Raw genomic sequence first — 20,743 nt, 5'->3', positions numbered from 1 at the left:
AAAATCTGACTTAAAATTCGTAATCAGCGACCCCGAAAACCCCTAGATACCAAGTTTCATAAAAATTCACCAAATTTTAAAATTCCGGTCCGCCATATTGGATCCGCCATTTTGAATTTTTGAAATCTGACATCAGATTCGTAATCAGGGACCCCGAAAACGCCTAGGTACCAAGTGTCATGAATTTTGAATGGAAAAAAAAATTTGGACGTTAAAGGGTTATCAGGAACGAAGTATAAATCAAAGTATGACCATTGGTGAATCAGTTACGTAAATTCCACAAGTTACGTTCGTTACGTAACTTACGTAAGTTTAGTTTCGTTTAGATTTCACAGTCATAATTAAGAAACAGCAATGAAATGTTGTATTGTGTTAACCCGTGATCGTCTTTCTCTTCTCTTTCCGTTAAGGTTTAAGCAGAACTGATTCGTGAATGTCGTTCGCGAACGCAAAGTATGAATTAGAGAAAAATAGAGATATGTTTGCGTCCTTCTCTATATCGATAAATTGATTCAATCGATGGTCTTGTGATAAGATGTATGTTTTCTTCGCTTTGTGTCACGCGCTTGCTATTTTCTTTATTATTGGCGGTTATTCTGAACAAAAAGTATTATAAATTGTTAATTTACAAAATGAGTGACAGTGAAAGTGAAACGAGTTGCACTCCACCAGATATAACATCACCTGCAACAAGTGTCGCTGGTGACTTATTGCCAAAAAACAAAAGGAAAGTACGAAGCGACTTACACAAACTTCAATAAATGGAAATCGTCTCAAAAAATTTCTTCGTCATTCGAAAGCGGATGTTCAAAAGTACATTGAATATGAAAGAGAAAATTAACATTGGGAGTTATAAAAAACTTAAAGCTTTTTTGAAGAAACAATCCGTCGGATTTGAAAGTAAGAAAGCAAAGGTTCTAACCTCAGAACAAATAGAAAGATTTTTAAACGAAGCACCAGATGTTCAATATTTAGTTTTAAAAGTAAGTTGAATTAATTAATACTTAATATTTTTTATTACTTATTGTCACTAAAATTACAATTTTATTATTATTTTTTTATTTTAATTATTTATTTATTATTTTATAATTAATTACTGAAAAGGAAGGATGGAGACATTTTATTAGTGAAATTAGAGAACACAAAAACCAACACAACTAAGTCTTTTACAATCGACGGTGATTTTTGTCGAATTGTCGACAAATATAAAAACTTACGTAACGAAAATGCTCCTTCCAATAGGTTCTTTCAAAATTATCAAAAAGGAAAATGTACGGCCCAAGTAATAGGCAAAAGAATCTTGAAATGTATAGAATAAATTTTTAAATTATGTAAATAAGATGCATTAATAGAACAAAAATAATATATACTTACACTACCGTCCAAAAGTATCAGGACGATTACATTTGACTCTATGAAAAAACACGCTATCACTTTTTCAATCATATCTCGGAAATAAAAGGAGGTACAAAAAAAATTAAATACGGTTAGAAAGCTAATTAAATTCTGCGTAAAATAAGCCGTCTTTGAATTCATTTTGTTAATTATTTTTTAAGTTGTCGAGTGAGAAAGAAATAAAAAAAATATCATATTTTCTCATTTTTGTCTCTTGACTTCAACTTTTTCAAAAATCTAAAAAAATTTAAATGAAATTTTTCTAGAAACACAGAAATCTTCGTTAGAATTTCAGCTTTAAAATAAGCCTTCGAAAATTAAAAAAGGTTAATCCGTCTTTGATGTTTAATTAAAAATGTAGAGCCGTGTTTCGACCGATTGGTGCATTGAAATTCAACAGTGACGACTCGATTGTGGCTTCGCGCGGCAGCGAATGAGAGAGAAAACAGGAATGAATTCATGCGCGGAAACGACGAACTTTTGAGTTTTTTTATATTACTCGTGAAACATAATTATTTATTATTCTCCAGCAAAAATTCGTCCCTGTTTTCTCTCTCATTCGCTGCCGCGCGAAGCCAGAATCGAATCGTCACCGTTTAATTTCAATGCACCAATCGGTCGAAACACAGCTTCACATTTTTAATGATATATCGAAGACAGATTAACCTTTTTTGATTTTCGAAGGCTTATTTTAAAGCTGAAATTGTAACAAAGATTTCTGTGTTTTTAGAAAAATTTTATCTAAATTTTTCTAGATTTTTGAAAAAGTTGAAGTCAAGAGACAAAAATGAGAAAATTTGATAAATTTTTTTATTTCTTTCTTACTCTACAACTTAAAAAATAATTAACGAAATGACTTCAAAGACGGCTTATTTTACGCAGAATTTAATCAGCTTTCTAACACCAAATTTAATGAGAAATATGACAAATTACTCCTTAGATAGTATATTTTGTATGACCATACAATTTTAATTTTTTTAAAGACATAATCTTAAACATAAATGCAATTCTTCAACATTGATTTTTGTTTAAAATAGCTTAGATTAAGCATGTTGACTGTGTTTTTTTTATTTTATTAAATATAAATGAGATGTTTTAAAGAGGTAGATTTACAGGGCTCGAAAGTTTTACTTGCAACGCGTTAAACTCGTTTTACGCTTTTTGTTAGTTGTGAAAACTATATTAATCGAATTTAAGTATAGAAATTCCTTTTCAGACGCGAACCAATTAGAGAACTTCACTACTAAAAGTGGCCAAGAGTCAATTTATTTATTTTACTCAAATGATTTTTTTCTTATTTTAAAGATATGCTAGTATGTAAGGAATAATTTTCAGAAACATTTAAAGAGAAGTTTTAGGCTGTTGGATCCCTACATGTATAAAATAGCTTAAAGTGAGATATTTACAGATAAACATAGTTTGTTAAATATTTAAAAATAATTATATGATCCAATATGGCGGACATAAAATTAAAAAAATTATTTTAATTTCATGAAACTTTATATCAGGGGATTTTCGGAGTGGCTGATTACGAATATGAAGTCAGATTTAAAAAATTAAAAATGGCAGATTTATTTATTTTAATTTTATGCTTCGAAGCATAATAACAAATAAATAAATATGCCATTTTCAATTTTTTTAATGTGACTTTACTTTCGTAATCAGCGACTCCGAAAACCCCTGATATCGAGTTTTATTAAAATTGAAAAAAAATTTAATTTAATGTCTGACATATTAAATACGCCATTTTGAATTTTAAAATCTTACTTCATATTCGTAATCAGCGACTTCGAAAACGCCCTAATATAATGTTATATGAAAATTAAATAATTTTTTTAACCCTCCGTCACACACATAAGAAAAAATTACGACTTTAAGTTGAGTCTACATTGGATGAACGCGAACGTTGCCGTGCTGACGTCACCCATTTGAATAGCATGGGTGACGTCAGACGTTCGCGTACACGTTCACGTTCGCGTACCATGGAATGTAGACTCTACTTTACACACGTTTAGAGGGAATCCCTCACCACATTGTAAAATAAGCAACATTACAACATAAACAAAGGAATCAACAAAAATTTAGTTTTAACACAAACTTACAAATATGTAGTAAATTATTCTAAATTATAAAATTAATTTTCGGTCTAAAAAATAAAAATTAATAACACGAATGCACATCTTCGAAGGAATTCCACTGGACATGTAAAAATAATGTAACATTAACAATTCATTTTAATTATATTTATAATATAATTTTGTCATTAACCAACAGCGGAACAAAAAATGTTTTGAAAACTTGATTTTTTTATTTAACATAACCTCACTTTTTCGAGTTTTTTCTGGCTTTGAAGCTTCATAATTAAATATTAATTATGTTTAAACTAAATGTTTTTTTAGAAATATGTTGAGGAGTAAATTGTCGAAAGGTATAGAAACTGATTTTATTTTGCAATGAGAAAAACAAAAGTTATTTAAAAAATACTGAAACCGTAGAGGGAATCCCTCCCTAGGTGTGTGACGGAGGGTTAATTTGATGTCCGCCATGTTGGATCTGCCATTTTGAATGTTTTTATAATCTGGCTACATATTCGTAATTAGCAACCCCTAAAACCCCCTTGATATCAAGTTTTATAAAAATTGAATAATTTTTTTAATTTGATGTCTGCCATATTGGATCAGACATTTTTAATTTTTTAAATCTGACTCAGGGTGGCCACTAAAAGTTACAAAAAAAATTCCAGGCTAATTCCCGGTTTTCCAGGCTAATATATATTTTTTCCCGGTTAGTTACACAGGCCTGGAAAATTAGTTTCTTGTGTTGTTTTGTCCACTGAACAAGATCCTAGGTCCTAAAATTGCCCATCACGTCAGGATTTTAAGAAAAGTGGGGTAAAGACTTCAAAAATCGTGTTTTGAGGGTTTTCAGTATTTTTTTCTCTTTAACCTGACGCGCTTGAAATCTCTACATATAGGGTAAACGCACCATTACTGCGATTGCTCCAATTACTGGGATTTTTGGGAAAATACTATTATTTACTATTATAGAATAATATAATATTTGAATAAGTTTGAAAAAATTATTTTCGACTTTAATAAAATTCTTTCGTAAAAAGTAATTGGTGGCCCTGAAGAGGGCCGTATATTCTCAATCATCCATTCTTTTAATGCCATACCCGACTAACAAGTTTTAGGACAATTGGATCGATTTTCAAAAAAGTCGTCCGTCATATTGGGTACATTTTGAAAATCTGACATTGGATTCGTAATTTTTGTCGTGAGTTTTATAGTGTAGGATTTAAGCTTTAAGGAAAATCCGAGGGGTGAACAACTTCGATATTCCTCGTACACGCGGTAGATATTCACACGTATTCTACGGGTATTCTCATATTTTCCAGCATATATTCAATATTCTCAGTATTAACTGATATTTTTTAATATTTCCATATATTCCTAAGTAATCTCGAATATTTTGACATATTCTATAATATTAACAGTCAGTACCAACAGTATCAGGAAATCTGTAACATATTTTTACATTTGTCATTTTTAATTTATACACGTAAAAGCTACGGAAATTCAAAATTCTCTGCTCTTTCAATACTCAAATGAAAAGACAGAGTCAATTATTGCAAGGAAAGATGCAATACATGAGGACGATTGGTGTGCGTTTCCATCAATAAACAAAGTCCTTATTAATTGGTAACAGGGTGGCAACATGTCAGTAAAGTCAGGGAAATGTCAGGAAAACAACATTTTTGTCAATAAAGTCAGGGAAATGACAAGAAAAGAAATTTTTGGTCAGGGAAATTAAGAAAATTTATATTTTTTTCGAATTACTTTCAAGATTTTAAAAACTTTTCTTCAAAATATTGCAACAAAATACCACATTTTTTAGTATAAAAATGTATCTCATTTCGATTTTTATAGTGCGAAAAATAACTACGAACAAATCTTTCAAAGATTATTTTTGAATCATTTTTCTATTTAAATTTCCGAAATATACAATTAAAAATTTTTTGAAATAATTGAAACTTTGTAAAATTTAATTGAAAACAATTAATTTTTTTAAAGTATTTTATTACATTTTTCGAAAATCAACTTTTGAAGATTGCAAATTTTGAAAATAATATTGAATTATCAAAAGAGTTAATGAAAAATCTGTAAATGTAAATTTAAAAATAAATTTAGCTTCTAATATTTCAATAATTTTTTTAAAATTCAATATTTTCAGTATTTTTAATTATGTATTTCCAAAAATTCAAATATATACAAAAAATTATAAAATTTTAGAATTAGAATTTTAGAATTACTTGTGACAATTGTCACAAGACTGACATTATGATGACAATCGTCAAAGTAATTAAGAACCTTTAATCCGTTTACAAACAATATAATAAATAAGTATTATATCAAAAGTTATTTAAATGATTGGTGAGTTAAAATTATTGAAAAAATTAAATAAATACGGTGAAAAATTTTCTTGCTTGTTGTAGTGAGTATAAAAAGCGAGTTTCTACAATTAAAACATAAAAATATAAAAAATGAAAAAAAAAATTCAAAAAAAATTTTTTCCAAAAAAAATTTTTAATATTTTTTTTCTAATTCTGCACACAAAAAGGAACAATTTATGTTCTTAAAAATTTTTTCCTAAAGTAACCGTTTTTGAATTATCAACAATTGAAAAAAATGGCTAATTTTTTAAACAAAAAATTAAATTTTTTTAAAAATTATCGTATAAAAATTTTAAAAAATGCATTTTAAAGGTGATAAAACTAGCTTTCAGAAAATATGTGTTTAATTAAAGTGCGACCATTTCCTATGAAACTGTATCACTTTAAAAAAAACGAAAAAAAACGAAAAATTTTATGTTGCAATAACATTTTCTAAACATTAACAAATTAATTTTTTAAATTTTTGTTTTATACAGTGTTAAAACTCAGGAAAAGAGCTTTAAAAAGAGACCTTTTTGAGCTTTTTATCTTTAATAATAAGCAAAATACAAAACTTTTTGTAAAACCTTCAATCGCTGTAGGGTGGGCAAAAGTTATTGAGCGGGAGTGTAAGGGCACTTTAAATAAATTCCGCTTTTTCTTAATATTTCGCAACAATCATTGACGAATATTCTATAATTTTTTTAAATATCTCTCTATCTCTCTATAATATTAAAAGATTTCGCCGCCAGATTCAGTGCCCTGAAGTTGTCCACAAATGGTCAAAAGTCAAAGGTCATCGCTCTGAAGTTGGCCTCAGGTCACAGACGTAGGCCTAGAGGTAAACATAACCTCAAAATCAGGTCAAGGGTCATCGCTCTGAAGTTAGACTCAGGTCATTAACGTAGGTCAATGGGTAAACATAACCTCAAAATCAGGTCAAAAGTTATTGCGGTCACAGGCATAACCTTAACATAACCTTAAAATTAGGTCAAAAGAGGGCCTATTAAATCGATAAATTTCCTTATATCTTCTGGAGCTAGATCAAAATGTAGGATAAAATTGACCAATTTATTAACTTACACATAAAAATGGCCTCATTAAGGCTTTTCAAGAGATCAAAATTCAGAAGAAATTCTACCTTATTTTAACGTAAAGGGGGACATTAAGGAGTCGTTATCGTACGTCACAATTAATGTCAACAGTGTCAAAAATTAAATTAGATTTTTACGTACCTTCCATATTATTTAAAATCGACTTCATATTCCAAATTAAAATAAATTCAAATAAATTTTAATTTAAATTTACAAAAATTTATAAAAATAATATTAATTTTTGTAATATTATTAATTAAATTAATTCTCCTGCTTTATTGTTTATTAAAATTATTTATTTCAGCGAATTTTTTTCTAAGATATATTACAAGAAAGTAACGAATTTTTAAACTCAAAATCTAATTAAAAAGAAATTAGTCATGTGTTACATTTCGGACCTGATTTCAAATACTACAATCTAAATGTAGTCATTTCTAATCAAAGTTAATAAATAAGTAATTAAATAACACTAAATTAAAAATAAATAAATTAAATAAAATATCAATTACACTTAGAATTAATTATTAACTAATTAATCAGTAATTAATTTAAAAATATTTTGTTTATTGTAATTAAATATAATTATTTAAGTGATAGAAAGTAATTAGTTAACATTTAATTTAACAATAATAAAAAATTTAATTAAATAGTTTAAAAAATATTTTTTAATTTTAATAATTAATTTTATTAGCTTGACTGAATAAATTATTAGACACGAATTTTAACCCTTAAACCGCACCCTGGGTGTGCGACACCCATATTATCTAGATTTTTACTCTAATATTTCGGTTAAATTCGTAAAAATTGAACATGTGTTGATATTGGACGGTACATTTTGTACTTAAATTTTATGTTTTGGGAGTGACATTAGTTTGCCAAGTGTCTTTGTGTATTTGATAACTTTATGAAGTTGTCGGTGAAAAATTTCTGCTTGTCTGACACCCATTTTTTGGTTTAAGGTAGTTTCAGTAGTTTTAAAAAACTCTTTTTTAATTATTAAAATTAAATAAATCATTATGAAACCTATTTTCCTTCAAAATAGATGTACTGAGCTATATAAGATAATTTTTCCAAAAGATAATATCCTATTCTAGCTTGGAGAACACACTTAAAAGTCCCCGGGTGTCGCACACCCAGTGTGCGGTTTAAGGATGGATTCGTCAGTGTGCGGTTTAAGGGTTAATTAAAAAATTAAATCATTAAAAATTTAAATATTAAATTAATAAATAAAATAAATAAACAGAAAATTGTACAAAAAACAAAATTTTGCATAGAATTAGTAAAATTATTTTTCGAATTTTTTAGCTAAGTTCATCAAACGTCAAAATTTTTTCAGAAAATCTTCGGAATTCTTTGCTCCCTCCTGAAAACTTTTAAAAAATCTTTTTATCCTTGAAACGAAAATAGAGAAACTTTTGTTGATAGAGATAAAAATTTCCTGTGTTTAAAAGATTTTAATTTTCCTACTTTTATTTGGCTAAGCACATCGAACGTCTAAATTTTTTTAGAAAATCTTCGGATTGCTTTGCTCCCTCCTGAAAACTTTTAAAAAATCTTTTTATCCTTGAAACGAAAATAGAGAAACTTTTGTTGATAGAGATAAAAATTTCCTGTGTTTAAAAGTTTTTAATTTTCCTACTTTTATTTGGCTAAGCACATCGACCGTCAAAATTTTTTTAGAAAATCTTCGGATTGCCTTGCTCCCTCCTGAAAACTTTTGAAAAATCTTTTTATCCTTGAAACGAAGCTAGAAAAACTTAAGTTGATAAAAAAATTTGCTGTCTTTAAAAATTTTTAATTTTCCTACTTTTTTTAAGCTAATTTCGTTGAACGTCAAAATTTTTTCAGAAATTTATCGGATTTCTTTGCTCCCTCCTGAAACTTTTTAAAAAATCTTTTTATCCTTAAAACTAAGATAGGAAAATTTAGTTAATAGAGAAAAAAATTTCCTGTGTTTAAAATTTTAAATTTTTGAATTTTTTTAGCTAAGTTCATCGAACGTCAAAATTTTTTCAGAAAATCTTCGGAATTCATTGCTCCCCCCTAAAACCTTTTGGAAAATCTTTTTATTCTTAAAACGAAGCTAGGACAACTTTAGTTAATAAAGAAAAAAAATTGAGTTTTGTTCCATTTTTTTAGCTAAGTTCATCAAACGTCAAAATTTTTTCAGAAAATCTTTGGATTTTTTTGCTCTCTTTTAAAACCTTTTGGAAAAATTTTTTATTCTTGAAAAAAAGCTGGAAAACTTTAGTTGATAAAGAAAAAAATTTTCTGTGTTTTAAAATTTTGCTACTTTTTTTTAGCTAAGTTCATTGAACGTCTAAATTTTTTTAGAAAATCTTTGGATTTCTTTGCTTCCTCCTGAAAAATTTTGGAAAAATTTTTTATCCTTGAAAAAAAGCTAGGAAAATTTAGTTAATAGAGAAAAAAATTTCCTGTGTTTAAAATTTTAAACTTTTGAATTTTTTTAGCTAAGTTCATCGAATGTCAAAATTTTTTCAGAAAACCTTTTAAAAAATCTTTTTATTCTTAAAACGAAGCTAGGACAACTTTAGTTAATAAAGAAAAAAATTTTGAGTTTTGTTCTTTTTTTTTAGCTAAGTTCATCAAACGTCAAAATTTTTTCAGAAAATCTTTGGATTTTTTTGCTCTCTTTTAAAACCTTTTGGAAAAATTTTTTATTCTTGAAAAAAAGCTGGAAAACTTTAGTTGATAAAGAAAAAAATTTTCTGTGTTTTAAAATTTTGCTACTTTTTTTTAGCTAAGTTCATTGAACGTCTAAATTTTTTTAGAAAATCTTTGGATTTCTTTGCTTCCTCCTGAAAACTTTTAGAAAATCTTTTTATCCTTAAAACGAAACTAGGAAAACTTTAGTTGGTGAAGAAAAAAATTTCCTTTGCTTAAAAATTTTTAATTTTCCAACTTTTTTTTAGCTAAGTTCATCGAACGTGAAATTTCTTTTAGAAAATCTTCGGATTGCTTTGCTCCCTCCTGAAAACTTTTGGAAAAATTTTTTATCCTTGAAAAAAAGCTAGGAAAACTTTAGTTGATAAAGAAAAAAATTTTCTGTGTTTTAAAATTTTGAATTTTGCTACTTTTTTTTAGCTACGTTCATTGAACGTCTAAATTTTTTTAGAAAATCTTTGGATTTCTTTGCTTCCTCCTGAAACTTTTTAAAAAATCTTTTTATCCTTAAAACAAAGCTAGGAAAATTTAGTTAATAGAGAAAAAAATTTCCTGTGTTTAAAATTTTAAATTTTTGAATTTTTTTAGCTAAGTTCATCGAACGTCAAAATTTTTTCAGATAATCTTCGGAATTCTTTGCTCCCCCCTAAAACCTTTTGGAAAATCTTTTTATTCTTAAAACGAAGCTAGGACAACTTTAGTTAATAAAGAAAAAAAATTGAGTTTTGTTCCTTTTTTTAGCTAAGTTCATCAAACGTCAAAATTTTTTTAGAAAATCTTTGGATTTTTTTGCTCTCTTTTAAAACCTTTTGGAAAAATTTTTTATCCTTGAAAAAAAGCTAGGAAAACTTTAGTTGATAAAGAAAAAAATTTTCTGTGTTTTAAAATTTTGAATTTTGCTACTTTTTTTAGCTAAGTTCATTGAACGTCTAAATTTTTTTAGAAAATCTTTGGATTTCTTTGCTTCATCCTGAAAACTTTTAGAAAATCTTTTTATCCTTAAAACGAAAGTAGGAAAACTTTAGTTAGTGAAGAAAAAAATTTCCTTTGCTTAAAAATTTTTAATTTTCCAACTTTTTTTTAGCTAAGTTCATCGAACGTGAAAATTTTTTTAGAAAATCTTCGGATTGCTTTGCTCCCTCCTGAAAACTTTTGGAAAAATTTTTTATCCTTGAAAAAAAGCTAGGAAAACTTTAGTTGATAAAGAAAAAAAATTTCTGTGTTTTAAAATTTTGAATTTTGCTACTTTTTTTTAGCTAAGTTCATTGAACCTCTAAATTTTTTTAGAAAATCTTTGGATTTCTTTGCTTCCTCCTGAAACTTTTTAAAAAATCTTTTTATCCTTAAAACAAAGCTAGGAAAATTTAGTTAATAGAGAAAAAAATTTCCTGTGTTTAAAATTTTAAATTTTTGAATTTTTTTAGCTAAGTTCATCGAACGTCAAAATTTTTTCAGATAATCTTCGGAATTCTTTGCTCCCCCCTAAAACCTTTTGGAAAATCTTTTTATTCTTAAAACGAAGCTAGGACAACTTTAGTTAATAAAGAAAAAAATTGAGTTTTGTTCCTTTCTTTAGCTAAGTTCATCAAACGTCAAAATTTTTTCAGAAAATCTTTGGATTTTTTTGCTCTCTTTTAAAACCTTTTGGAAAAATTTTTTATCCTTGAAAAAAAGCTAGGAAAACTTTAGTTGATAAAGAAAAAAATTTTCTGTGTTTTAAAATTTTGAATTTTGCTACTTTTTTTAGCTAAGTTCATTGAACGTCTAAATTTTTTTAGAAAATCTTCGGATTTCTTTGCTTCATCCTGAAAACTTTTAGAAAATCTTTTTATCCTTAAAACGAAAGTAGGAAAACTTTAGTTGGTGAAGAAAAAAATTTCCTTTGCTTAAAAATTTTTAATTTTCCAACTTTTTTTTAGCTAAGTTCATCGAACGTGAAAATTTTTTTAGAAAATCTTCGGATTTCTTTTCTTCCTCCTAAAATCTTTTGGAAAATAAATACAAAATTATCTTTTTTAGTATTTATCATTTTTGCTTTTGTATCTATAAAATCTGAACAAAACTTGGACACGAAAATTAAATAATAGTAATTTCTATTTCATTACTTTTGTTTCTGTGTAATTAATTTATTATGATTATTACTTTTTAAACTACTAATTAACTTAAAAAATTAAGTATCTAAAGTTAAAGTTTAAAAGAATATTTATTAAAAATATATCTTTTTTATGTAAACATATAAAAAATATTTTCCTATATTTTATTTTAGTTATAAAAATTAGATAAAAGAAAGTTTTATACAAACTAGTTTTCCGTCTTAAACTTTATTTGGAAAATTATTTTCCCCTTTTTTTTAACTTTTTCAAGCTCTTGCTAACGAGCTAGTTTACCAATTTGAATGATAATATTTACAAAAATGGATTATTTACAAATACAAGGCTGCCTGAGTTTTTCTTTTTTAACATTCCCTGAATTTTCCTGGTTTTCCAAGTAAAAAAATTACTTTTTCCCTGACTTGCATTCATTATAAAAATAGCGAAATATAGCATATTTATAGAAAACTAATTTTTAAGTACTGTATTATAAAAAATAAATAAAGTCTTATTTTTAAAGATATGGTCCTTAAAATTTTTTTATGGTTTTGCATAGTTATCATTTGCATTCAAAAATAGCGTAAAGTTCGTCTTCATTTGAAATTATTATAAAATTCCCGGTTTCTCGTCATTTTCCCTGACTTTTCACGGTTTTCCAGAGCCTTTTGTATTTCCCTGATAATTCCCGGTTTTCCAGATATGTGTCGACCCTGAAACAATTAAGTAATTTATTTTTTCAAATGTAGAATCACAAAAAAAGAATTTAAAAAATTTGTTTTCTAATTAACCTTAGCATTATTTACGCAAGCTTGATTTACTCTTTCTGTACAACGAATTCTATGCGTTTATTATAAAATTAAAATATTTATTCTTATTTATTCATTTAATTTTATTTTGGAATTTAAAAAATTTATATATTTATTTTTCAGCTTCCTACTATTTTTACTATATTTAAAATGTGAATTATTTATTGTTGGTAATTGTTTAAAATTAGATTTTACTATTATGTAAATAATTGTTAATAGAATTTCAGGTATCATATTATTAATTGGTAAGTAAACACCTTAATTTAATAATTAATTAATTATAATATTTAGGGAAAAATTCTATTTAACTTAAGTTAACCTCAAAATCAAATGACAATTTTTTTATTTTCTTGTTTAAAAAATTAAAATTAAAATTACATCCATGTTAAAGTATTTTTCTTGGATAATACAAATTACAGAAATACGTAGCTGAAAAAAATATTTATCTGTTAAAATTTTTCAATTTGTTTGTAAATTAATTTTAAAAAATCTTTTCATTCACGTGATAGTCACGTCATTTGTGCGCTTAAATTTAAATTCTTCAAAAATTCCATTAATATTTTAAAAACTATTTTATTTACAAATATTTAAGTAATTAATTTTTTTAATTGTGGATTCACAACAAACGTTTAATAAAAATGTTTTTCCACGTAAGACGGATTCAATGCATCTATTATAAAATTAAAATATTTATTCTTATTTAGTCAATTTAAAAAAGAATGTATTAAATATGTATCTAGTTTATTAATTCTATTTTTTATTGGGATGGAAAGAAGAAATATATTTCTTAGCTTCTTATTATTTGTTCGCTATTTAAAATGTGAGATATTTATTGTTAGTAAATTATTGAACATAAAATTTCATAATTGTGTAGGTAATTGTTAATATATTTGCAGGTATAAAATTATTAATTGATAAGTAAATATATATGACCTCAAAATCAAATAACAATTTTTTTATTGTTTAAAAAATTAATTAATTAATCAATTTTAAAATTGCATCCACGTTAAAACATTATGCGTATTCAATAATGTAAATTGCGCAGGAATATGTAGCTAAGAAAATTATTTTTTACCTGTTTACATTTTTTAATTTGATTGTAAACAATGTGGTTTATGGTCAAGTTTTTGTCACCCGAAATTAAACCGGAATAATTCAAATTCTATACGGTCTGTGAAAAACTAGTGAAACCGGAGTTGGTCCGATGAAGTTCGAAATTAATCAGTTTATTTTAACTAGTAAATCCGGAATTAGTCCGAAACAGTTAAAAGTTAGTCCGGATAATTTAGTGAATGTTAATAAAAAATAATTATAGAAGTTACACATATTAATTACAATTACTTTTTAGCACATTGAAAATATTTTTCGATTTACCTATCGCAATACCGTTTTCTATGACTATTGAATCCGTCATTAGTCCGGTTTAGTCTGCAGTTAGTCAGATCATATGCAACTAGTAAATTTAGAAGTAATCCGGTTGGTTTAACCAGTGAATCCGCAGCTAATCGGAAGCAGTCTGCTTATGGACAGGTTTTTGTCGCTCAGAATTTTATATATTTACAAATTCTTAAAATAATAAGACTTATTTTCAGATTGGGGTGTTTTGATCGGATATTATTCGGATTGGCGCTGACTATTACCGGATTCTTTGTATACAGATTTTGGATTGTTCCATACTTGTTTCAGATTAAATCTTTTAACTATTAAATTCAGATTATTGCGGACTGATTTTGTATTCTTTTTTTTTTATTGTTTATACTCCTGCCCTATTGGCCTTACGCACTTCGACAAGAGTCCCCGAGAAATACTTTTTTGGATTAAGCATAACCATTCTACTTTAGAAATTTTCTATATATTAACCTAATTTTGCGTCTACAGCCGACTTTATTAGGAGTACTCGCATTACGCCTGGACCACCCGTCAATGGGTTTTCTCGCCAGAGAAGAGGAAAACTGTAGAAAACCTCTCTGAGTACAACCGGTTTATCGACAGTCGAGTTCTAATGGTGTGTACCGGACAATAATCGACGGTGCACATCATTATACCTCGACGTCAAACGTTAGATTAACGCGGATCATTTACGAACAATTATCGGAATAATCCACACTAATATTTCCTGATTTAATCCGGATTAGTCCGAAATTTTTACCAGGTATATAATATCATTCGGGTGGTCGTCTATTACCGGATTTTTAGCATTCATATTTCGTATTTGTTTCGAAATATGATTTTACCACACTAATTCCTAATTGAAGCGGACTAATATTGGATTATTTCGTATTTGTTTCGGATTATACCTTTTAATTGGATTAAATCCTGATTGTTGCAGACAATTTTCGGATTTTTAGTATACAGATTTCGGATTGCTTCGTACTTCTTTCTGAATAGGATTTTGCAAAACTTTTTTTCAAATTGTTGCGGACTAATACAGGATTTCTTGCTTACAGAGTTCGGATTGCTCCGGACATTATGGGGATTAAGTTTTTTTTAACTACATTAAACTCAGATTGCTGCTGACTGATTGCTTATTCTTTACATATTGATATCGGATAATTCCGTAATTATTTTAGAAGAATTCTTCAACGGTCATAAATTTGGATTGTTGCGGACTAAAAACGGACTGAATTCGTAGACATTCAGGATTACTCCGGAGTGTTTTCGGATTCAGGTTTTCGATCGGATTGAGATAAGACTAGCGCAGATCATTTTCGGACCTTTTTGTACAATTTTTGGATTAATACGTACTAATCTGTCCGTATTTAATCCGGAATTTTTACCAGGGTTGTATTCACGCCATCTACGGGTTTAAATTTCATTCAATTTTTTCAAAATTCTGATCAATATTTATAAAAATATTTTGTTTATATGACAATTTTTTCATTTCATATTTGAAAGAATTACAATTGCACTTATTAAAATTTTATGTTTTGATCAATACAGATTTATTTATTTGAATAAAATAATTAGTACAATTCATGCTTCTTCAACTGAAGAAGAGATGTCTGTGCATTGTAGAGGCGATCTGGGTGGTGTTAGATATTCTTGAGATGGTGAAGACCTTGGCGAGTAGTAGAGCTACACGGGTTCTGGCTCAGTTACCGACCGTCGGTAAGGTAGATTTCCCAATAGCTCACTTTCAGATGGGTTAGAAGGGATGTTCTGTTTTACCGACCGAGTTTTAGTACCGGCCGCCACCGCTAGATGGCGCCACTTTATTTTTTTGTTTAATTTAAACCCCCTTAGAGGGGTATTAAAATTTTTATTTTTGAATTTTCAAGTGGGATAGAAGGGATGTTCTGTTTTACCGACATCTGAGTTCCGGCTGCCACCGAGAGATGGCGCCACATGTAAATTCTGACCCCTTGGCAGGAAATTTAAATTTTTTATTTTTAAACTTTCAAGTGGGTTAGGATGGGTGTTCTGTTTTACCGGCAACTGACTTCTGGCTGACACCGAGAGATGGTGCCGCAGCTCATTTTAAAACCCCCTTGGCGGGGTATTTAAATTTTATTTTAATTCTGTTGGTGTGGAGTGATTTTAAATTTCGCGCTTAAATTGACAGCAAATTCAGTTCGAGCTGTTACCAATAGATGGCGTTATTATTTTACTCTTTCAAATTTAAATATATATATTTTTTTAATTTTACGTTGATACAATAATATCCGCGGTATTTTTTTGTTATATCAGATAAGACTATTTAATTCTAATATCCATATTAAATTTTAGTTTATTGTATTGAATATCATTATTGAATTTAAATAATTGACATGGTAAACAATATTATTTATGTGCTTCTGTTTTAGTTATTGTTTAAATTTCATTTCACTTAATTATAATTTTAGTTTATTTATTTATTGTATGGTATTTTTTAAATAGCCAATAATGATATTCGTTTGAAATTCAAACCCGATTCTATTGGTGGGAAAATTGGAATAAAAGCCAACTTTGTAAAAATTAATTAAGTTGGCAGCAGTGCTACCTTGTGATCTCTCTACCTCCTGTCATTAACAGTCGAATGTTAGAACCGTGTGCTTTAAAAACGTGTGCTTTAAAACGTGTGTTTAAAACGTGTGCTTTAAAATTATTCTTTGAAAAAATAAAAATGGTATGTATAAATAAAAATTAGAAGTATTTATATTGATGTAATATTAATGAATTAATTAATTAATTAAATCATTCATATATATTTTTTTCTTATTGCAGAACTTTAATCCACCACTCTTTTGCCGTTGTTGTTTTTGCCGCTACATGGCCACAATAACATTGGTAAATATTTAAAATAATCATGTGTTTTATTTAAAATAAATTGATGTAGGTATTAAATTATCTGTAATAAATGTGTTTAATTTTTTTTCAGGTAAATCCTGGAACGTGCCAATGGAACTCAAATGTTGTACCTCAGATACAATATCAACAACCACCAAGGGCATACTCGAGGCCAATAATGAGACCTTCAACCATTCAAAATAATAGTGTCATCCAAACAATGAATGTATCGAGGACTCTGGAAATAAGAAAATCAAATGATAACGATGTGAGTTAAAATCAATTTCTTTTAAATTAAATATAAAGTTTAGTCTTTCAAATATTTTTCTATCTTACATTATTTTGGTCAATTTTTATCATATTAATTTTTAATTTCTATTTTATAATTTTTCTTAATCTTAATATTATTTCATTAATTTTTTAATTTACATTTCAATATTTTTATTCATATTATTTTTTAATATTTTTTTTTATTGTTTTTTAATTTACATTTTATATTTTTTTATTAATATTATTTTAGTCAATTTTTGTTAATATTATTTCATCATTTTCTTTTTTTTTTTAATTTACATTTTTTTTTATTATTACTAGTTTGGTCAATTATTTGTTGTATTTATTTTTTATATTTTTTGTTAATTTTATTTTGATCAATTTTTTGTTGTATTTATTTATTTTTTATATTTTTTGTTAATTTTATTTTCGTCAATTTTTGTTGCATTTATTTTTTATATATTTGTTAATATTATTTTCATCAATTTTTATTATTGTTATTCTTTTATTTTTATTTTCCAGTTCATAATTTTTCTTAGTATTAATATTATATCATCAAATTTTTATAATATTTATTTTGATAGTAAATTCTACATTTTCTTTATTTTATTCTGACATACTATTCTTTATACTTAAATTTTTTCACTAATTTAACAAATTTAATATTTATAGGAGAAAGAAAATGTACAATGCCGAAAGTCTCGATGGGAACCAGCTGATGACTGAGTTCTAATATTGGAAAAAAAACCATCTGCAAAAAAGTTGGAACAGTCAGCTCCATCAACTTCAGCAGTGAGATCACCGCCTACTTCAAGTTCCTTAATTTTGGAAAAGAAAAAGTTAGAACAGTCAGCTCCATCAACTTCAGCAGTGAGATCACCGCCTACTTCAAGTTCCTTAATTTTGGAAAAGAAAAAGTTGGAACAGTCAGCTCCATCAACTTCAGCAGTGAGATCACCGCCTACTTCAAGTTCCTTAATTTTGGAAAAGAAAAAGTTGGAACAGTCAGCTCCATCAACTTCAGCAGTGAGATCACCGCCTACTTCAAGTTCCTTAATTTTGGAAAAGAAAAAGTTGGAACAGTCAGCTCCATCAACTTCAGCAGTGAGATCACCGCCTACTTCGAGTTCCTTAATTTTGGAAAAGAAAAAGTTGGAACAGTCAGCTCCACCAACTTCAGCAGTGAGATCACCGTCTTCTTTAAACTCCTCGTCTTCTTCAGGTTCCTCATCGTCTTCTTCAAGTTCCTCGTCGTCTTCTTCAAGGTCCTCGTCTTCCTTAAGTTCTTCGACTTCATTATCGTCAACAAATTTAGCGTCAAATTCAACGCCAAATCAGCCAACGATGTCGAAAACAAATTTAGCGTCAAATTCAACGCCAAATCAGCCAATGATGTCATCAACAAATTCAGCGTCAAATTCAACGCCAAATCAGCCAACGATGTCATCAACAAATTCAGCGTCAAATTCAACGCCAAATCAGCCAATGATGTCATCAACAAATTCAGCGTCAAATTCAACGCCAAATCAGCCAACGATGTCATCAACAAATTCAGCGTCAAATTCAACGCCAAATCAGCCAACGATGTCATCAACAAATTCAGCGTCAAATTCAACGCCAAATCAGCCAACGATGTCATCAACAAATTCAGCGTCAAATTCAACGCCAAATCAGCCAACGATGTCATCAACAAATTCAGCGTCAAATTCAACGCCAAATCAGCCAACGATGTCATCAACAAATTCAGCGTCAAATTCAACGCCAAATCAGCCAACGATGTCATCAACAAATTCAGCGACAAATTCAACGCCAAATCAGCCAACGATGTCATCAACAAATTCAGCGACAAATTCAACGCCAAATAAGTCGACTTCAAGACATACGACTTCGAGAACAATTTTGATTGAAGACGAGTATTTGTGTAAAAAAAAATTAACTCGTCCAAAAAAAGTTGCCACTGGTAAGAGACGAAATCCAAGTCATGAAAAAGAAGTACCAAAGAAAAAAAAGAAATAATTTTCCATTCTTTGTTTAAAAAGAAATATTTAAGAGGTATAGTTTTTGGACGAGTCAAACCTTATTTTTTACATTCCTTTTTTTTTTAAGTTCATTTTTTAAAATTCTTTAAAAATAAACTATTTTTAAACTGTCTGAAAGTGTCATTTGAACATAAAATTTAATATTTTGTTTATTTGTTTTTGTTTTAACGTTTTTTAAGGTTTTGAAAATTTTTTCCTGTTAAAAAAAATAAATTTTGTTATCTTTACACAAATAGAAACAATGTGACACTAAGTTAACAATTTATATATATATATATGTATATTATATTATTATAAAATAATAAAGAAACATTGCGACTGTATAATTATTCATTTATTCACATTTTAAATTTAAAAAAAGTCAAATCATATATAAAATTTGTTTTTATAATTGAAATGTTTATTCCAAGCAATCTATTTTATCTCTCAATTAAAATATTAATATTCTTCAAAATAACTTTACACGAATCAAATTTTAAAGTTTCAAATTAGAATTTCAACTTGACAAAGTTGTGTTTAATAATATCTTTCTTATAATTAAGCATATGTTACGTTTTTGTAATAATTCTCATTTTTAAAAAATTATTCTGAATTTTACAACTTTGAATTTCTAAAAGTAGGATAATTTGTTACTTGTTCATATTAAATTAATTGAAAAAGTATGTTTAAAATTATGCATTTTAAGTAATGTAATTGATATATTAATTATCATTATTTTATTGTTATTAAATATACTAATAAAAATTATTATTATTATTATTATTATTATTATTATTATTATTATTATTATTATTATTATTATCTACAATGAATATATGGATATATTCAAAAACTCCGCGTATCGCAACTTGTTACGGAGAACCGCCGCATGGAGATGCTCCTTTCACTTGAGTAGTGATGCCTGGTGGGGGAGCGCCGTGGTGGGGATCACAACGGTGAGTGAGTGCAGTGCGCCAGCCACCACACTCATTCTACTTTCAGATTGCATCGTTGTAGGTTTCTCTTCGTTACAGGTCTCTTCCCTCCAGGTCTTTCTCTCCTCTAGGTCTTTGTTTCTTTCTCTTCTCCAGGTCTTTCTTTCCTCCAGGTCTTTCTCTCCTCTAGGTCTTTGTTTCTTTCTCTTCTCCAGGTCTTTCTTTCCTCCAGGTCTTTCTCTAAATTTTTTCTTTCTTTTCACCAGGTCTTTCTCTCCTCTAGGTCTTTGTTTCTTTCTCTTCTCCAGGTCTTTCTTTCCTCCAGGTCTTTCTCTCCTCTAGGTCTTTGTTTCTTTCTCTTCTCCAGGTCTTTCTTTCCTCCAGGTCTTTCTCTAAATTTTTTCTTTCTTTTCACCAGGTCTTTCTCTCCTCTAGGTCTTTGTTTCTTTCTCTTCTCCAGGTCTTTCTCTCCTCTAGGTCTTTGTTTCTTTCTCTTCTCCAGGTCTTTCTCTAAATTTTTTCTTTCTTTTTACCAGGTCTTTGTTTCTTTTTCTTCTCCAGGTCTTTCTCTAAATTTTTTCTTTCTCTTCTCCAGGTCTTTCTTTCCTCCAGGTCTTTCTCTCCTCTAGGTCTTTGTTTCTTTCTCTTCTCCAGGTCTTTCTTTCCTCCAGGTCTTTCTCTAAATTTTTTCTTTCTTTTCACCAGGTCTTTGTTTCTTTCTCTTCTCCAGGTCTTTCTCTAAATTTTTTCTT

General features: G+C 27.9%; 1 protein-coding gene across 1 annotated transcript; it reads left to right on the top strand.

The window, feature by feature from the left end:
• Positions 1 to 632: 632 nt before the first annotated feature.
• On the top strand, positions 633 to 19,054 carry LOC122512395 (uncharacterized protein DDB_G0271670-like). The gene is made up of 4 exons (XM_043628185.1): positions 633 to 731; positions 16,706 to 16,768; positions 16,860 to 17,036; positions 17,801 to 19,054. Exons 1-4 carry the CDS (start codon positions 633 to 635, stop codon positions 19,052 to 19,054), a joined length of 1,593 nt encoding a protein of 530 aa, XP_043484120.1.
• Positions 19,055 to 20,743: the final 1,689 nt, after the last annotated feature.

This window comes from Leptopilina heterotoma, unplaced genomic scaffold (assembly GCF_015476425.1).
Source record: "Leptopilina heterotoma isolate Lh14 unplaced genomic scaffold, ASM1547642v1 Lhet_987, whole genome shotgun sequence".
Taxonomy (NCBI): domain Eukaryota; kingdom Metazoa; phylum Arthropoda; class Insecta; order Hymenoptera; family Figitidae; genus Leptopilina; species Leptopilina heterotoma.
This window is presented reverse-complemented; position numbering and strand designations above follow the sequence as displayed.